This window comes from Cervus canadensis, chromosome 11 (genome assembly GCF_019320065.1).
Source record: "Cervus canadensis isolate Bull #8, Minnesota chromosome 11, ASM1932006v1, whole genome shotgun sequence".
NCBI lineage: Eukaryota > Metazoa > Chordata > Mammalia > Artiodactyla > Cervidae > Cervus > Cervus canadensis.
In genome coordinates, this window is record NC_057396.1 from 52725747 (window position 1) to 52742580 (window position 16834).

The window sequence follows — 16834 nt, forward strand, 5'->3', positions numbered from 1 at the left end:
GTTTCTTCCAAAGTATTGTTATTGCACATTTTAATTAACTAACCATTTCCAAACAAAACTGCCATTTCATACACTGCAAATCTGTCTTCAAAGTCATAAACTTGTTGGTGATAAAAATAGATATACTCACAGAATCCAATCTAACAGACACTTATTTAAAATTGTGAAGTGGCATTTCTCCAGGGTAATTACCCTTCCTCCCAATAGTTAATAGTTAAACAGCCTTTCTGTTATGGGAATTCAATTTATCCTCTTCCCATTTGTTCCTTCAGTTTAAATTCTGTTTTCCAGGGTCTCCCTACCAATCCTCAAAAAGAGACCCTGTACCTTTAATAGCAGAGACCTGGTGAGAGGTTTCTTTCCAAACTTGTTCCCTGGCTTCCAAGTGACGAAACCAGCTGTAATTTGAGAGCAGAAAGATCCTCAGGATATCATTAGCCAAAGGAAAATCTCCGCATTCCCACCCAGTCCAGGAGTCGAAATCGTATCACAGGGCAAGAGCCTTTCTCTCCAGCTACAGGCTTCATTTCCCAAGGAGCAAGAGGGACCTGGGAGAGCCAGACTGGGGCAACGGAGCCAGCCAGCATCCAGCCAGAACCCTGGAGGAGGGGTTCCCCATCGTGCCGGCATCCCGCCAGGAAACAGCCGGCTGAGTTCCAACCACCGAGCGAGCGCAGGAGCTCAGAGCGAGGGCGCATCCTGGGCTGCTGGCTGCGGGGTTCGCTACCCAGGCTCTGCGCCGCAGCCACATGAAGCCAGCTGGGGAGGGGGGTCAGGGTGCAGCAAGGCGACTGGGACTGAGGCTGACGCCGTCGCAGGGAGGCAGTGACTCCTAAGGGGACCCCCCTCCTCTTCCTTGCGCCTGGGCGAAAAGTCTTCTCCAGGGGTCCCCGGTCATCCTGAATATCCAGGATGGTGTTCCTGAAGCTTCTCTGGATGGGTTTTCTGTGCCACCTGTGTCAGGGCTATTTCGACGGTCCTCTCTACCCAGAGATGTCCAATGGGACCCTGCATCACTACTTTGTGCCGGACGGGGACTACGAGGAGAACGACGACCCCGAGAAATGCCAGCTGCTCTTCAGGGTGAGTGACCACCGGCGTTGCTCCCAGGGGGAGGGGAGCCCGGCCAGCACTCTGCTAAGCCTCACCCTGCGGGAGGAATTCACCGTGCTGGGCCGCCAGGTGGAGGACGCGGGGCGCGTGCTGGAGGGCATCAGTAAGAGCATCTCCTACGACCTTGACGGGGAGGAGAGCTATGGCAAGTACCTGCGGCGGGAGTCCCACCAGATCGGGGATGCCTACTCCAATTCGGACAAGTCCCTCACTGAGCTGGAAAGCAAGTTCAAGCAGGGCCAGGAGCAGGACAGCCGGCAAGAGAGCAGGCTCAACGAGGACTTCTTGGGGATGCTGGTCCACACCAGGTCCCTGCTGAAGGAAACGCTGGACATCTCCGTGGGGCTCAGGGACAAATATGAGCTGCTGGCCCTCACCATCAGGAGCCATGGGACCCGACTAGGTCGGCTGAAGAACGATTATCTTAAAGTGTAGGTGAAGGGGCCAACTGCCCGGGAGAGGGCATCAAGTCAGCCCTCCTGGTGGAGGATGGGGGACAGACACAGGGCTAACTTTCCCCTTATAATTATTAGTTTTTATAACCTGATTTGCACTTGGAGAATGATCAGAAGTGATCCTGAAAAAGAAAAAAAGTAAGAGTTGAGTGGTTTTAGTTTTGTACACTATTTATGTGATTGTTACTGATTTGTCACCTGGAAAGGACAATTTAAAGCCATGCCTCCTGCCTTTCCTAGAAGGGCTTTATAAACTCTGCAGAGACACCTGTTTCAGCCACATCTAAAAAGACACAGTTTATGCAGTGAGGACTGATTAAAATTCCCCATCCTGGAGATTAAGTGAAGCTGCCCAGGGAGCTTCTGCACAGCTCCTTTCAGCCTTCTCTCCTGGGCTCTGAAAGCTGTCAACATCGCCTGTTTTTCAGATGAGGTCAGAGGTGCTACTCAGCATGCCTGCCAGAGGATGGAAGTTGCTTGTTTCTTCTCCTTTTACTTCTTATTTATTAACCATGGTCTTCAAGGTTTTGTTTTTCTTTGTCTTCTTTTTTCTTTTGGATTTTGGGGGTGTTTTTTTAAAGAGTATTGGCTAGAAACTATATGCAAATCATCTTTTGCAGGAAGATGTCTGCGGTGCCTCTGTGGGGATGTGTTTAAGTTAAAGGAGCCACATTTAAGAAGCCTAACCTTTGTGGTGGTCATGAACTCCTGTGATATGCCGATTTGCCATGTCTCTGGTTGTGTGAGTGTGTTATCAGCGCTGCAGTCCATTACAAAGAAGTAGGTAGATCGTCTTGACACACCTCCAAAAGCCTGTGATTTAGGTTACCAGTGTATTCTTTCTCATTTGGGGGTTTTGCTTCTGTTTGCTTATTGAAAACTTGTACTTTGAGTAGAGGGAATTCTAATTCTCATAACTCCCTAACTAAGTTTTATTATTCAGCCAATAAATATGTTCTTATATAATACTTGCTTATTTCCTAATTTATATTCATAACTTTCATACTGCAAAAAGGAGCCAATGCAAAAGGAAAGAAAGGCTGGGATTTAAGCCAGTTTACTTAGAGTATATGATAAAGAAGGCAGAGGATCGCTGCATATTTAGCAATCCTCCCTTCCCTGGCCACCTTTACCATCCTCAAAAGGAAACAAAAAATCTAGACTGTGTCAAAACTCCATCTCTGCTGGTCTGCCTAAAACTCCAATTTTCACTAGCGTTTTTGCATAGAATTAACTGAAAAAAAGTTTATGGTGAGGCTCAGAGCTTATCCACCCTTGGAATGCAGAGGGAGAGCTCCATTCTAAGTTGTAGGAACTACAGCAATGTTTGATAATTTTGAAGACAGTTCTACATTATTTCATTAATAATTTTAAAAGTGGAAATGCACTTTATTTCATATAGTTCCCCAGCCAAGTCTTCATCCTCACCTTAAATATGTGCATATCTGCACACATGTACACACACAAACACACACATGTGGGCACACACACACACTAGAAATAAGTATTCATAATCTCCTTTTCAACAGGGAGTCATTCTTTCTCTCCCATGCATGAGGAATCCAGTTTTCTATTCCTCTGAAGTGTCCAATATCCTCCTATGACAATAGGGGAAACTGAGGTTCAGAAAGTGACCAATCCTCCATTAGTGCCAACAGCTCCAAGTCTCCTAGATTTAAATATGGGATTTTCCCACAGGGCCTTTTTCAAGGATGCTGAGATAGAGTAACTTGAGGCCTGTGGCTTTGCATAACTATTTCATTGTTTAAAATAAAAATGAACAAAATATGGAACAATACTTCATACAATCATTTTTTATTTCTTTTCATCATCCAAGACTCTGCTTTTAACCACCAAGAATATGTGGGAAATAGGTAAATGATCTTTTAAGAGAGTTTCAGTCTTTATTCTATGAAAGATGAGGAAAGGAGATAACAGCAGAGGCAAAGATGATATTTGGTACTCAAATGATTGTAGTTTGTGGTCACAACCCTTGCTATCTCAAAACCTCATATCACTCACTTCAAGGTGATCACCTCTAACCCACAGATGTATTAAATGTCATCTTCTCAATTTTCCCAGCTGTGATAGGAAGATGTTAGACTCATGATATGGATGGAAAACTGGTTTTCTCGTGGTGCTAATTTCAGTCAATTGTTAATGGCTACATAGAATAATAGTATATTAAAAAGGATTTAAATAACACAGATGCAAAGATTGCTGTCCCCAATTAGAGATGTCTTGCATGCATGCAAGTAGGCGAGTAGTAACCCATCTGCTACAAATTTGAAAACCTCAAAATAGATGATGTCTGAAGTTCTTTCCAGTGCTGACATTCTGTGATTCCTACAAAACCAGAATGAAATTGTTTAACATTGAATCATCCATTCAAGGCTAAACATATAGCCAGTAATCTCACAGTCTTTTGTAAATGATCCCAGAGGTCAAATAGGAATTTGCAGGTGGGGAGAGTGAACCATCCTGGGCTACCAACACAGAGGCTGGCATTACAGAGAATTTCCAAATGAGGATAGGGAGCCAGCCCCGCACAAATCTTCCCTCTCTGCTTCCTTGTTATTCTTATTAAGACTTTATTACACAGTGACAAAATTCTTTTTCTTTTTTTTAAAAGTAGTGGTGCCTTATTATTTAGATCATGAAATATCTTAAGAATCTGAAGAAAACTATGTACTTTCTTTCCTGAGGAATGTACTTATAAGAACATTCATACAATGTAGGATAGTCTTTCTTTAATAAATATTTGTTGATCACTCAATGTGTGTCAGGCACTAGTTAGGTTGTAGGTAATGCTGAGATATTACAAAGAGTTGAGACACCATCTAACTGAAAGTTTAAAAAGCCTCTTAGAGTTTTATTTGGAGTAGGAAAAAGTTATTATTATTATTAAACAAAATAGCCAGCTTTTTTGGAGAACTCATTTTAGCATTATTGGTTAGGGCCTATGCTAAGAACTTTGCTTGGGTACTCCCTTAATTCTGACAACAAACTGTGTAAGGAAAGTATTATATGAAAGGAATTAATATATGCCAAGAGCTTAGAATAGTACCTGACACAGAGTGAATCCTCAGTAAATGTTAGTTGCTGCTATTATGCTCTTTATTATTATTATAACTGAGGCCCAGAAAGCCTAGGTAATTTTTCCAAAGTTAAAACTGTGATGTTTTATTTACTTCACTATGTTCTCACTTCTTAAGCTGATGATTATCTAGCGGAATATATGATCAAATAAAAGAAGAATATGAAAAAAAAAAAAAGAAGAATATGGAGGGTAAGGGTCCACCGGGGCCACCGTTTGTCTATTCCCTATGGTGTCCTCTCTAAGCCAGTCAGCCTAGAGCCTAAGGCAGCTCAGATGCCGAGTTCTGTCAGTCAGAAGCTGACTCTGGTAACAGAATTTCTCACTGATACCTTCTCTGAGGCGCTGTTCAATACCACTCAACTTCACACTTACAATTTGATCTTATGGACACTAGCATATCCTACTTTGAGGTACTCCATAGATAGAGTCTGTGATAAAGGACGCTAGGTTGTGTTAGCCTCTGCAATAACCAAAACCACACTCAGAGAAGTTGGCAGGTGTGGGTGTGCTATGCATGGCACATGGAGAGGCTGTCCTGTAGTTTATGTAATTTCATTGTCTTTTAAACTCTCCATTTACAATTTTGCTAAGGAAACAGACTCAAAAGTTTCTGAGAGAAGCCTTGAAACTTCAGTTATAAACTATTTTAACAAGTAATAAAAGTGTCCATGAAAACCACTAAAGATATGAAATGTCCCCGGAAGGTATGGTAGAATTTCCTTGGGATGTTTTTCAGGGGATGGTTATTAAAATTTTCTTGATAAAGAAGAATACTTACTTGAGTGTGAAATATGAATGCTGAATGTGCTTCATAAATGTTTTAATATAAAAGGAAAAATAACTGAAGATATGAAAAGTCTTGGTTAGAAATAGAATACAGAAATATGGAACAATCATTCATCAGTACAGAGAAGGAGATTTTGCAAATCATCTTAGTAATTTTGGAATCAGGGTGGTCCTTAGGAGTACTATTTCCAGAGTCAGAATCCTCAAGGATATGTTATTCATCAGACATTGTCAAAATGCAACCATATGAGGTAACTAGGATAGAAATAGTATACTCAGCCTTCTGAGTCTGTGGGTTCTACATCCGTGGATTCAACCAACCTCAGATTGAAAATATTTAAAAGGAAAAAATAAATTCCAAAAAGTTCCAAGAAGGAAAAAGCAAAAGTAATACACTGGCAACTATTTCCATAGCATTTATATTGTATTAGAGATTATAAGTAATCTAGCAGGCGAGTGTATGCTCAGTCATGTCCGACTCTTTGTAACCCCATAGACTGTAGCCCGCCAGGCTCCTCTGTCCATGGAGTTTTCCAGGAAAGAATACTGAAGCGGGTTGCCACTTCCTACTCCAGGGGATCTTCCTGACCCAGGGATGGAACACACAAGTCTTGCATCTCCTACTGGTGACACTACTGGTAAAGAATCCACCTGCCCATGCAGGAGATGCCAGAGACGTGAGTTCAATTCCTGGGTCAGGAAGATCCCCAGGCCACTCCATCATTCTTGCCAGGAAAATTCCATGGACAGAGGAGCTTGGTAGGCTACAGTCCACAGGGCCCCAAAGAGTCAGACATGACTGAGCACACATATAGACATTATAAATAATTTAGAGATGATTTAAAGTATATGGGAAAATATGCATAGGCTATATGCAAATACTAAGCCATTATATATAATGGACTTGAATATCCCTGGATTTGGGTATCCACAAGGGCCCTGAAAACCAATCAACTGCAGATAGAGATGGACAACTTGTGTACAGACATGTAAGGAAACTGACACCTAAAAGAGAATTTGAGTGTGGCAGACAGGGCGTTGGCATATGTACAAGGTTCTATGAAAGCTCAATGAGAGTCTAAACTAGAATCGTCTGGAAAATGTAAAACAGTGCAAATAAGATAAGAATTTTGTATAATCACACATTCAAGAGATATGTTACTTTTATTTAATTTAATTTAATTTTATCTAATTTAATTTGTTAATTTTATTTAATAACTGATGTTTTTATTGTTGTTTTGCTTTTTAAATAACTTTTTTTCTAGTTATATGGACCATACCTGCTGCATTCTAATAGCAGGGCAAACAGCAAACACAAAGAAAACAGAATTGTTTATAATTCTCAAATTCCCCATTCCATACACCCAATAGTTGCATTTCTATTTGCATTCTTTTAGTATTTTTCACATATATCTATGTATATTATTAGAAAAAATGATATCATAATAATACAATACTTTGTGGCCAATGTCTAGTTGAGGTGTTCAGTTCAGTTCAGTTCAGTTCAGTCACTCAGTCGTGTCCAACTCTTTGCGACCCCATGAATCGCAGCACGCCAGGCCTCCCTGTCCATCACCAGCTCCCAGAGTTTACTCAAACTCATGCCCATCGAGTCGGTGATGCCATCCAGCCATCTCATCCTCTGTCGTCCCCTTCTCCTCCTGCCCCCAATCCCTCCCAGCATCAGGGTCTTTTCCAATAGGTCAACTCTTCACATGAGGTGGCCAAAGTACTGGAGTTTCAGCTCCAGCATCAGTCCTTCCAATGAACACCCAGGACTGATCTCCTTTAGTTCAGGTGTTAAATATGCTCAATTGCATAAATACTTTTAAAATGTTTCAGTCTGTCCACAGTACTTGGGAGGTAGAAGTTTTGGACTCACATCTAGCCCCATCATTTGTTAGTTGTGCACCTTTGGAGAAGTCCCTTAAATGTTCTGAAATTCAGTCGCTTTGTTTGCAAAATGAAGATAGTTGAACAGACACAGCTCAAAGTGTTTTCCATACATTATTTTATATATCATTTCTGGTGGATGTTATAGTTTCTGAACTTTCTGGATAACGACACTGAGGCACCAAGAGGTTAAGGTCTTACAGCTAGACAGGAGTGGAGTCAAGATTCAAACGCAGGCAATCTGACTCCTCTGCTGCCGTCAAAACCACTAATGAGGCTTTTCCTTTCTGGAGGCAGGAGACTGGACACATAACTTCTTAACTCTCAGCCTCTTCCAGGATCCATGACACGTGGTCTGTGAAATGAACATTTTCCCTATATGATTCCCTTAATTGAAAAAGGCAGACCCAATTTTCTCAAAGACCTTTTTTCTCTGCTTGATTTTACATTGGACCAAGTATCTCCCTAGGGCTTCCCAGGTGGCTCATTGGTAAAGAATCTGCCTGCTATTGCAGGAGATGTGGGTTCAATCCCGGGGAAGAGATCAGAGAAGGGGAAGAACCCCTGGAGAAGGAAATGGCAACCCACTCCATTATTCTTGCCTGGGAAGTCCCTTGGACAGAGGAGCCTGGTAGGCTATAGTCCATGGGGGTCACAAAAGAGTCAGACACGATTTAGTGACTAAACAACGACAAAGTATCTCCTTACACTTGTGTTACTCTGTGGTTCTCTACCTAAGAACAACTAGCTTCTTGCTAAATAGTATGTTTTCCAAGCACTTTCACAAGTATTATCACATTCTCTCTTAACCCAAGTTATAGAAGCTGAATTGCCCCAGGCAAGTTATGGTGGTCCACCATTTGGAAATGGTAGCCCAGTATTCATAGCCAAAAATGTTATTCAGTCAGGATGAATCCAAATATAAAAATTTCTGATCCAGGAACCACTTAGCCTACAGGACTGCTTTTCACTCATCTATTCATTCACTCAAAAAACATTTATTGGATGCCTACAATGTATTTGGTGCTATTGAGGATACAGCAATCAGATAAAATCTGTGCCCTTCTTGATCTTATATTTAAATATGCAAATAAAATGAATTCATTAGGACCTCTTTGTTGAGGGAAGAGATAAATAAATGCATATATATGTATATAAATAAAATAAATACATGTATATACAATATGTACATATAAATATTAAGCAGTGAACTGTAGTATTTTAGTTAAGATAACTAAGGAAGTTCTGAGTAAGTAGAGGTTATTTGAACTGAGCCTTAGATTTTGAGTAGAAGGCCAAGAATGTAAATATTACAGGAAAGAGTATTCCTACAAAATCATTCAAGCAGAGGTAATTTTATAAGTTTGAGAAGATGGAGGGGGAGGGAGGAAGCCAGTGGGATTATAGCAGAGTAAATCAGAGGAAATTAAAAAACTTTGGGTCAGAGATGAGAACAGAGGCTAGGTAATATAAGATGGTTATCATAGGAAATTTGAGTAGTATTATCATTTTAATCCACTGGAAGTCTAAGGAGAGGGTATATTTAGGTATTAATTAATATAGGATATATACTATTTAAATATTAATAATATTCGAGTATAATTCATTTCAATTATCAAATTTCCATTTGGATAGTATTCAAATTTCAATTGTGCTTCTCTTGTGGCTCAGCTGGTAAAGAATCTGCCTGCAATGCCTGAGATCTGGGTTTGAACCCTGGGTTGGGAAGATCCCCTAGAGAATCCTGCCCTGTATAGTCCATGGGATTGCAAAGAGTTGGAACTTGGAAGTCTAAGGTGAAGAATGATATGGTCTGATTTATACAAAAAAGACCACGTTGGGAGGAGATTATACACAGGGCAGTAAGAATGGAAGCAGGAAAGCCACTTGGTTGCCACGAGGTCATGCTGATGGGAGATGACGAAAGCTTGGTCCAAGGTGGTTTTGGTAAAAATGGCAGGAACTGACCTTGATTCTCCCAATATGTCTCGTTATTGTTTTTGTCCCACAAAAGTGTGTGTCATTATTCGTGAACTTCTTCTGCATTGATCCTATTTCCCGGCTCTTGGCTCCATTTCCTCTCTCCCTCCCACTTTGGACTTGATTTTAGCACTGCCTTCCTCTGATTCTTTTCTCTTGAGGCTTTTGGATGACTTCAGAATTTTGCATTGCCTTGTATTTGATAAGGGCACAGAGCATCCTATTTTGATTTTAACAGCATTTACTTGAATGGCTTGTACATTACACCATCTCCTTTGTTTTCTTTTCCACAAAAAACAAGACATTTTGTATGTCAATAGCTTGCTGTTTAGAGTGGAACCTGACAGCTGTGATTAATGAGGTGAAGCCTCCATGCTTTGGGGCTGGCAGTGATGGCTTGCATTTTCCAGTTGTGAAAAGTTTCCTCCTGCAGAAGTTAAGGAAATGTGTTTCCTGAACATCTTTTTTTTTTTTTTTTTGCTTTGATCTTTGCCCAGCTCTAAATGAGGGTGCTCTGCACAACTTTCAAAACGTATGCTTTGCTGGCAGTCCCACTGAGTCAACCACTGACATTTTCCACATGATCCTGCTGCAGATAAAATTATAAAGGGCAGAAAACCTAGTGGGTTCGCTCTGCTCTGAGGTATATTTTTGCTTACCCTTCAAGTGTCAGTTATCTGCTACCCTGGTTTCCCCTCCCCCTGGCTTAGCCAAGCTCGTTCCTATTGCTTCCTTTGCTCTCCATCTCTCTCCTTTTGTTATTAGGAGCATGGAAAGCAGAGGCAGAATTCTGATTAACATCATGACTCTGCAATTTAGTAGCTGTAGAACATAAGCAAAACATTTAACTTCTAGGAGCCTCAATTTCCTCTGCTGTACAGTGGGAATTGTGGCACGTAGTTTGCAGGGTTCTTGGATTTGATAAACCAATGTATGGAGCAGACTTACTATAATACTGAGCAAAAGTAAGTACTACTATTCCCTTTCAGTCTGGCCATGAGAAGTTCATGAAAGATCCCCCTTTAAGAAGGGATACCTTTACAAATAAGTTCATGTATAGCATTTTTCTAGATTCCACATATATGCATTAATATGCAATATTTACTTTTCTCTTTCTGACTTCACTCTGTATGACAGTCTCTAGGTCCATCCACATCCCTGCAAATGGTACAATTTCATTCCTTTTTATGGCTGAGTAATATTCCATTGTATATATGCCCTGAGTCTGAGTCTGAGTGAAAGTCAATCAGTCGGGTATGACTCTTTGCAATCCCCTCGGCTGTATAGTCCATGGAATTCTCCAAGCCTGAATACTGGAGTGGGTAGCTGTTCCCTTCTCCAGGGGATCTTTCCAATCCAGGGATTGAACCCAGGTCTCCCATATTTCAGGAGGATTCTTTATCAGCTGAGCCACCAGGGAAGCCCAAGAATATTGGAGTGGGTAGCCTATCCCTTGTCCAGTGGATCTTTTGAACCAGGGTCTCCTGCATTGCAGGTGGTTTCTTTACCAACAGAGCTATCAGGAAATCCCACATTTTCTTTATCCATTCCTCTGTTGATGAATGAATTGAGATATAGGGATTGGCATATATACACTATTACATGTAAAAGAGATAACTAATGAGAACTGGCTATAGTACAGTGAACTCTACCCTGTGGTGTGGCGGAACTCAATGCTCTGTGGCGACCTAAATGGGAAGGCAATACAAAAGAGAGGGAATATCTGTATACATATGGCTGATTAAAGTACTGTTGAAACCTGGCTTGGAGAATTTTGAGCATTACTTTGCTAGTGTGTGAGATGAGTGCAGTGGTGCAGTAGTTTGAACATTCTTTGGCATTGCCTTTCTTTGGGACTGGAATGAAAACTGACCTTTTCCAGTCCTGCGGCCACTGCTGAGTTTTCCAGATTTGCTGGCATATTGAGTGCAGCACTTTCACAGCATCTTCTTTTAGGATGTTCAAGCTGGATTTAGAAAAGGCAGAGGAACCAGAGATCAAATTGCCAACATCTGCTGGATCATTGAAAAAGCAAGAGAGTTCCAGAAAAACATCTGTTTCATTGACTATGCCAAAGCCTTTGACTGTGTGGATCGCAACAAATTGTGGAAAATTCTATAAGAGATGGGAATACCAGACCACCTGACCAGTCTCCTGAGAAATCTGTATGCAGGTCAAGAAGCAGCAGCTAGAACTGGACATGGAAATACAGACTGGATCTAAATCAGGAAAGGAGTATGGCAAGGCTATATATTGTCACCCTGCTTATGAAACTTATATGCAGAGTACATCATGAGAAATGCTGGGTTAGCTGAAGCACAGCTGGGATCAAGATTGCTGGGAGAAATATCAATAACCTCAGATACGCAGATGACACCACCCTTATGGCGGAAAGTGAAGAGGAACTAAAAAGCCTCTTGATGAAAGTGAAAGAGGAGAGTGAAAAAGTTGGCTTAAAACTCAACATTCAGAAAACTAAGATCATGGCATCTGGTCCCATCACGTCATGGCAAATAGATGGGGAAACAACGGAAACAGTGAGAGGCTTTATTTTGGGGGGCTCCAAAACCACTGCAGATGGTGACTGCAGCCATCAAATTAAAAGACACTTTCTCCTTGGAAGAAATACTATGACCAACCTAGACAGCATAGTAAAAGCAGAGACATTACTTTGCCAGCAAAGGTCCATCTAGTCAAAGCTATGGTTTTTCTAGTAGTCATGTATGGATGTGAGAGTTTGGACTATAAAGAAAGCTGAGTGCCTAAGAATTGATGCTTTTGAATTGTGATGTTGGAGAAGACTCTTGAGAGTCCTTTGGACTTGAAGGAGATCCAACCAGTCCATCCTAAAGGAAATCAGTCCTGAATATTCATTGGAAGGACTGATGCTAAAGCTGAAACTCCAATACTTCGGCCATCTGATTTGAAGAACCGACTCATTGGAAAAGACCCTGATGCTGGGAAAGATTGAAGGTGGGAGGAGAAGGGGATGACAGAGGATGAGATGGTTGGATGGCATCACCTATGCGATGGACAGGAGTTTGAGTAAGCTCTGGGATTTGGTGATGGAGAGGGAAGCCTGGCGTGCTGCAGTCCATTGGTCACAGAGAGCTGGACATGACTGAGCTACTGAACTGAACGGATAGCTGATTTTCTTTGCTGTACAACAGAAACTAACAACATTGTAGAGCAACTGTACCCCAATAAAAAAAGAGACACCTTGTGTATTCTTAGGTTAAAATGAAAAAGATGTATTTCAAATTAGCCTTAGATGTTGTATGTATGTGTCATATATACTGACTTCCCCATTCTAGCCATCTCAGAAGCCATAGCCATGTTTGTTTCCATTCATATAAGAGAAACTCCTATGCACATATGTGTTTATTTCACAAACACTCCTCATTTGGGCCAAGAGAATGAAAGCTACAGCAGGAGATAACAGTAAACTTGCTTACCCTTCCTTTCCAAATGTTAACAGTGCTTTTGCTTTGTGACTTGAGAGTGGGGGTGATGCACATGAAAGAAACCCAGGGATTGCAATACATGGGCAGCTATAGTAAGAGAACTCTCAAAGCTTGGCAACAGGGCTACGAGGTGAGAGAGAATAAGAATATTAATTCCTAATATCTATCGAGTGTGCATGCTCAATCATTCTGTTGTGTCCAGCTCTTTGCAACCCCCTGGACTGTAGCCCACCAGATTCCTATGTCCGTGGCAATTTCCAGGCAAAAATACTGGAGCAGTTTGCCATTTTCTCCTCCAGGGGATCTTCCCAACAGAAGGGTTGAACCCACATCTCTTTTGTCTCCTGCAGCGGCAGGTAGATTCTTTACCACTGAACTACCTGAGAAGCCCATTTATTGAGTACTACTTACGTATTTGGTCCTGGGTACCCTGAAAAGTCCAGTTTTCAGACATATAAGACTAAGGCCAGAACTCATTTGTGGTGATCTCACTATGGAAAGGATTAGGGTGACAGCATGCTCTTCTTTATGTAACCCCATGCTCTAATTGTGATTTCCGGAACTTGACTGCCTGGCAGTACGCTATAGTCTCCAAGTCATGAGTTTGCCAGGGCTGGAAGATTGGATCCAAGCCTTGTGTCAGCTCAGACGTATGCGGGCTTCACTAAGAGAACTTGGGGACATTTGCTTGTAGCTTGACAGACCTCCTGAAGTGTAAATTTCTGCAATGAGTAATTCTCTAGCTTGCCTGCTTCTCCCCTATGCAGTCTCTACCTGGACTGCAAAGGAAGAGACGCTGGCGCAGATGCACAAGAACTCAGGAGAGGGCATGGTGATCCTTGCAGCACACGCTCAGAGAAGACTTGGATCTTCACCCTGTTCAGCATAAAAGCAGATAGTTTGGCCCAGTGAACACTAATCTGTGCATATACTTAGCAATAAATACAAGAAATAAATAAGCAGCACTTCGTTTCTAATTAGAGGCATTGTGTTCACTTGGGAAACTTCGGAAATAGAAGAATTTTTAACTGTTTGGCTCAAACAAAAACTCATTCAGGCTTAGAAATTGGCAAAGGCCACATTAATGATAAATACTTATTCCATAATCACATTTTCCATAGCCTCTCTAATTTCCAAGAGTTTTGCCTTGAAAAGAATCACAGTGAAAAATCTGGACTGACAGTTCACAATAATGACATAATATTAACAGGATGTTTGGCTTTGCAGGGTTCTCCCATTTCCTCTGTAAAAATATGACCATTACCAAAACATGGAGCCACCACTTTGCTTACCATTCACTATTTTTCAAAGGGGTTATTCACTCATTTTTGTGTTCATTCAACAAACATTTGTTGAATACCTACTATGTGCAATTTACTAGATTTAGAGCATAATAGTTGTAATAATATAATAATAGAAATAAAACAATACACAATATTTTTATACTTATTATATACCTAGCACACTAGTTTGAGTGTATCACACTTATTTAACACAGGTAAACTTTGCAACAGTCCTTCACAAGTCTTGCCTGTAAACTGTTCAGTGACTTTCTAGAGTATCACCAGATGCCTATGCCAACACTTCTTCTTTCCTCCTCTCTGATCCCCACTCTTGCCAGAGTTCTCTCTCTGGCTACCAGCCTCTCCTGATCTGGCCCATCCTACCCTCTAAAGGAGTGCTAATTGTGAAGGGATCAGGTAGTCTTTAAATCAAGAGTTCAGGAGTATTTGGAGACAGTTCCTCAGTGACACAGGGAGCTACATAAAACAAACTTTAGATTTAAGTGAGAAAGAAATGTTAGAGAAGATTGGCAGGAGAAGACCTTGACTTCAGGCTCAAGCTTTCAGGACTGAGCCAGCCAACCTGATAATGAAACCCAAGATTTCAACATTATGTTAACCTCTGTCAGGCTAAAATAGTAATAAAACTGTACTTGTAATTGCATCCCTATACATAGTTTTGGTCTGAGAGCTACATAATCTGAGAATATCAGAGATAGAAATAATCTTCACAAATGGAGAATCTGAAGTATAAACAAGTGAAGAAATTTATTCTGGGTCATATAAGCTCAAGGTATTAAGGCCAGGACATCACAGAATCATGGCCCAGGGAGGCCGAGTTCATCACGTTCACCTGGTCAGTCATCAGCTGCCTTAATCTGATAGCCCTGCCAAGTGATTATACAGTCCACATGCTTGCACTGCTTGAATTATAGGGTGCTCCCTTGTCTCTGGAGGAATGCATTCAATTGTCAGAGAGTTCCAACTCTTAGAAAGTCCTACCATATTTTGAACTGAAATCTCTCCCCGTGGGGTTTCTACCACTCAGAGACTCAGCCCCATTTATCCCTTCTCTACTTCAAGTTAATCAAAGACCTGGCAGCTTCTTTGGTCAGGCTCCACAGACCCAATTCCTCCAACCCCTCCTTCTGTAACATGAGAACCAGGGTCTTCTCATTCTACCTTATTACCAGGAAGCAGCTATTCACAGTGGTTAAAATCATGGGCTTTGCAAACCGACAAACCTCTGGCTTGAATTTCAGTTCTGCACTCACAACACAAATGTCTAAGGACAGATTGCTTACCCTGACCATAGATTGGGTTCCTTTTACATGCATCAGTGATGATGATATTTCATTTATTCATGAATAACAAGCATAAAATAACACAAAATAAAATAACACACATAAAATTACAAGTACTAAATCTAGCACTTCATAGCAATTCAACAAATATATCTGAATGAATGAATGAACAAACCCTGGGTTGGATCTTTGCATAAATTCAGCATGAATAAGGGAGCTGTATAGAAAAGAATTGCAAATTTGGAGAAGACCCTGTTGGGGAGAAGGTCAAAGGAAGAATGAAGAGGAGAAGCCCAGTGATTACCCCAAAGTGACCATGGCTAATGAGCTTTCCGTGCAAAGCGTCTTCAGCTTATCTGTCACTAGTTCACCAACTATGTGATGAGCAGGGTACTCATGGCTCATGCTTTTGGCTTTGCTCAAGAAGGGAACGAGAGTTCGTCTTTTTTAACTAATTTTGGACTTTCCCATAAAAATGTGACCACATGCTAATTTGAAAATTCTAACACTAAGATATTTGGGAGATGGAAGAAAGGGTACTTTCTATCTTATCCCTTCTCAGCCCCTCTCCACCTACAAAAACAGCTGACCAGACTTTCCTAACTCTTTTCCCAAAGTTTTATGTTTGGGCTGAGCTCAGCCCTGGAAGGTCTCACTCTCAAAAGAAGGACCTGAGAAAGCCATTAAAAGCAAATGAAAGCCCTGGAATTGAAATACACAGGGAAGATGGGAATTCAATTGGCTTTTTCTCCCATGTGATCCATCTCTTAATAACAGGAAGATGAAACCAAAGCCAACCATCTCAAAGATAATACCTTTTAAATCACACGAACTTCAGTAGAGTGTTAAGGAGAAGCTCTTTAGGCGCAGACTGCTTTGCGGTGTTGAGTCATGGCTCTTCTTTTATCACCAGGGCTGTCTGTGGCAAATGACTAAACTCCTGGGCCTGTTTTCTTCTCTATAAATGGATACTATGGTCCTTATCTCCTAGGATATTGACGAGGATCAAATAAGAGACTCCAGTTTGGTATATGGGATTTCCAAGTGGCTTAGTGGTAAAGAATCTGCCTGCTAATGCAGGAGACACGGGTTGGATCTCTGGGTTAGGAAAATTCCCTTGGAGTATGAAGTGGCAACCCACTCCAGTATTCCTGCCTGGAAAATTCCATGGACAGAGGAGACTGGCAGGTTACTGTCCATGGGGTCACAAAGAGTCAGACACGACTGAGTATGAATGCACCTCAGGGTTGGTATGTGGTGTGGCATGTATTTTACACTATTGCATGAGGTGTAAAAGCACAAACGGGCTTCCTAGGTGGTGCTACTGGTAAAGAATCCACCTGCCAGTGTAGGAGACGCAGGTTCCATTCCTGTGTTGGAAAGATCCCTGGAGGAGAGCATGGTAACCCACACCAGTATTCTTGCCTGGAGAATCCGCCTGCTAATGCAGGAGACA

The 16834-nt window shown here is 41.4% G+C and overlaps 1 protein-coding gene across 1 annotated transcript; it reads left to right on the forward strand.

The window, feature by feature from the left end:
• Positions 1-405: 405 nt before the first annotated feature.
• On the forward strand, positions 406-2534 carry FIBIN (fin bud initiation factor homolog). Its single transcript, XM_043481813.1, has 2 exons — positions 406-1544; positions 2189-2534. The coding sequence occupies exons 1-2, from the start codon at positions 913-915 to the stop codon at positions 2223-2225; spliced, it is 669 nt and encodes a 222-aa protein (XP_043337748.1). The 5' UTR covers positions 406-912; the 3' UTR covers positions 2226-2534.
• The last annotated feature ends 14300 nt before the right edge of the window (positions 2535-16834 follow it).

Excerpts from the sequence above, each read along its gene's own strand:
- FIBIN (XM_043481813.1), top strand. The coding sequence starts at position 913 with ATGGTGTTCCTGAAGCTTCTCTGGATGGGTTTTCTGTGCCACCTGTGT. Across the intron at positions 1,545-2,188 it reads AAGAACGATTATCTTAAAGT|GAAGATGTCTGCGGTGCCTC; the intron begins GTAGGTGAAGGG and ends CATCTTTTGCAG.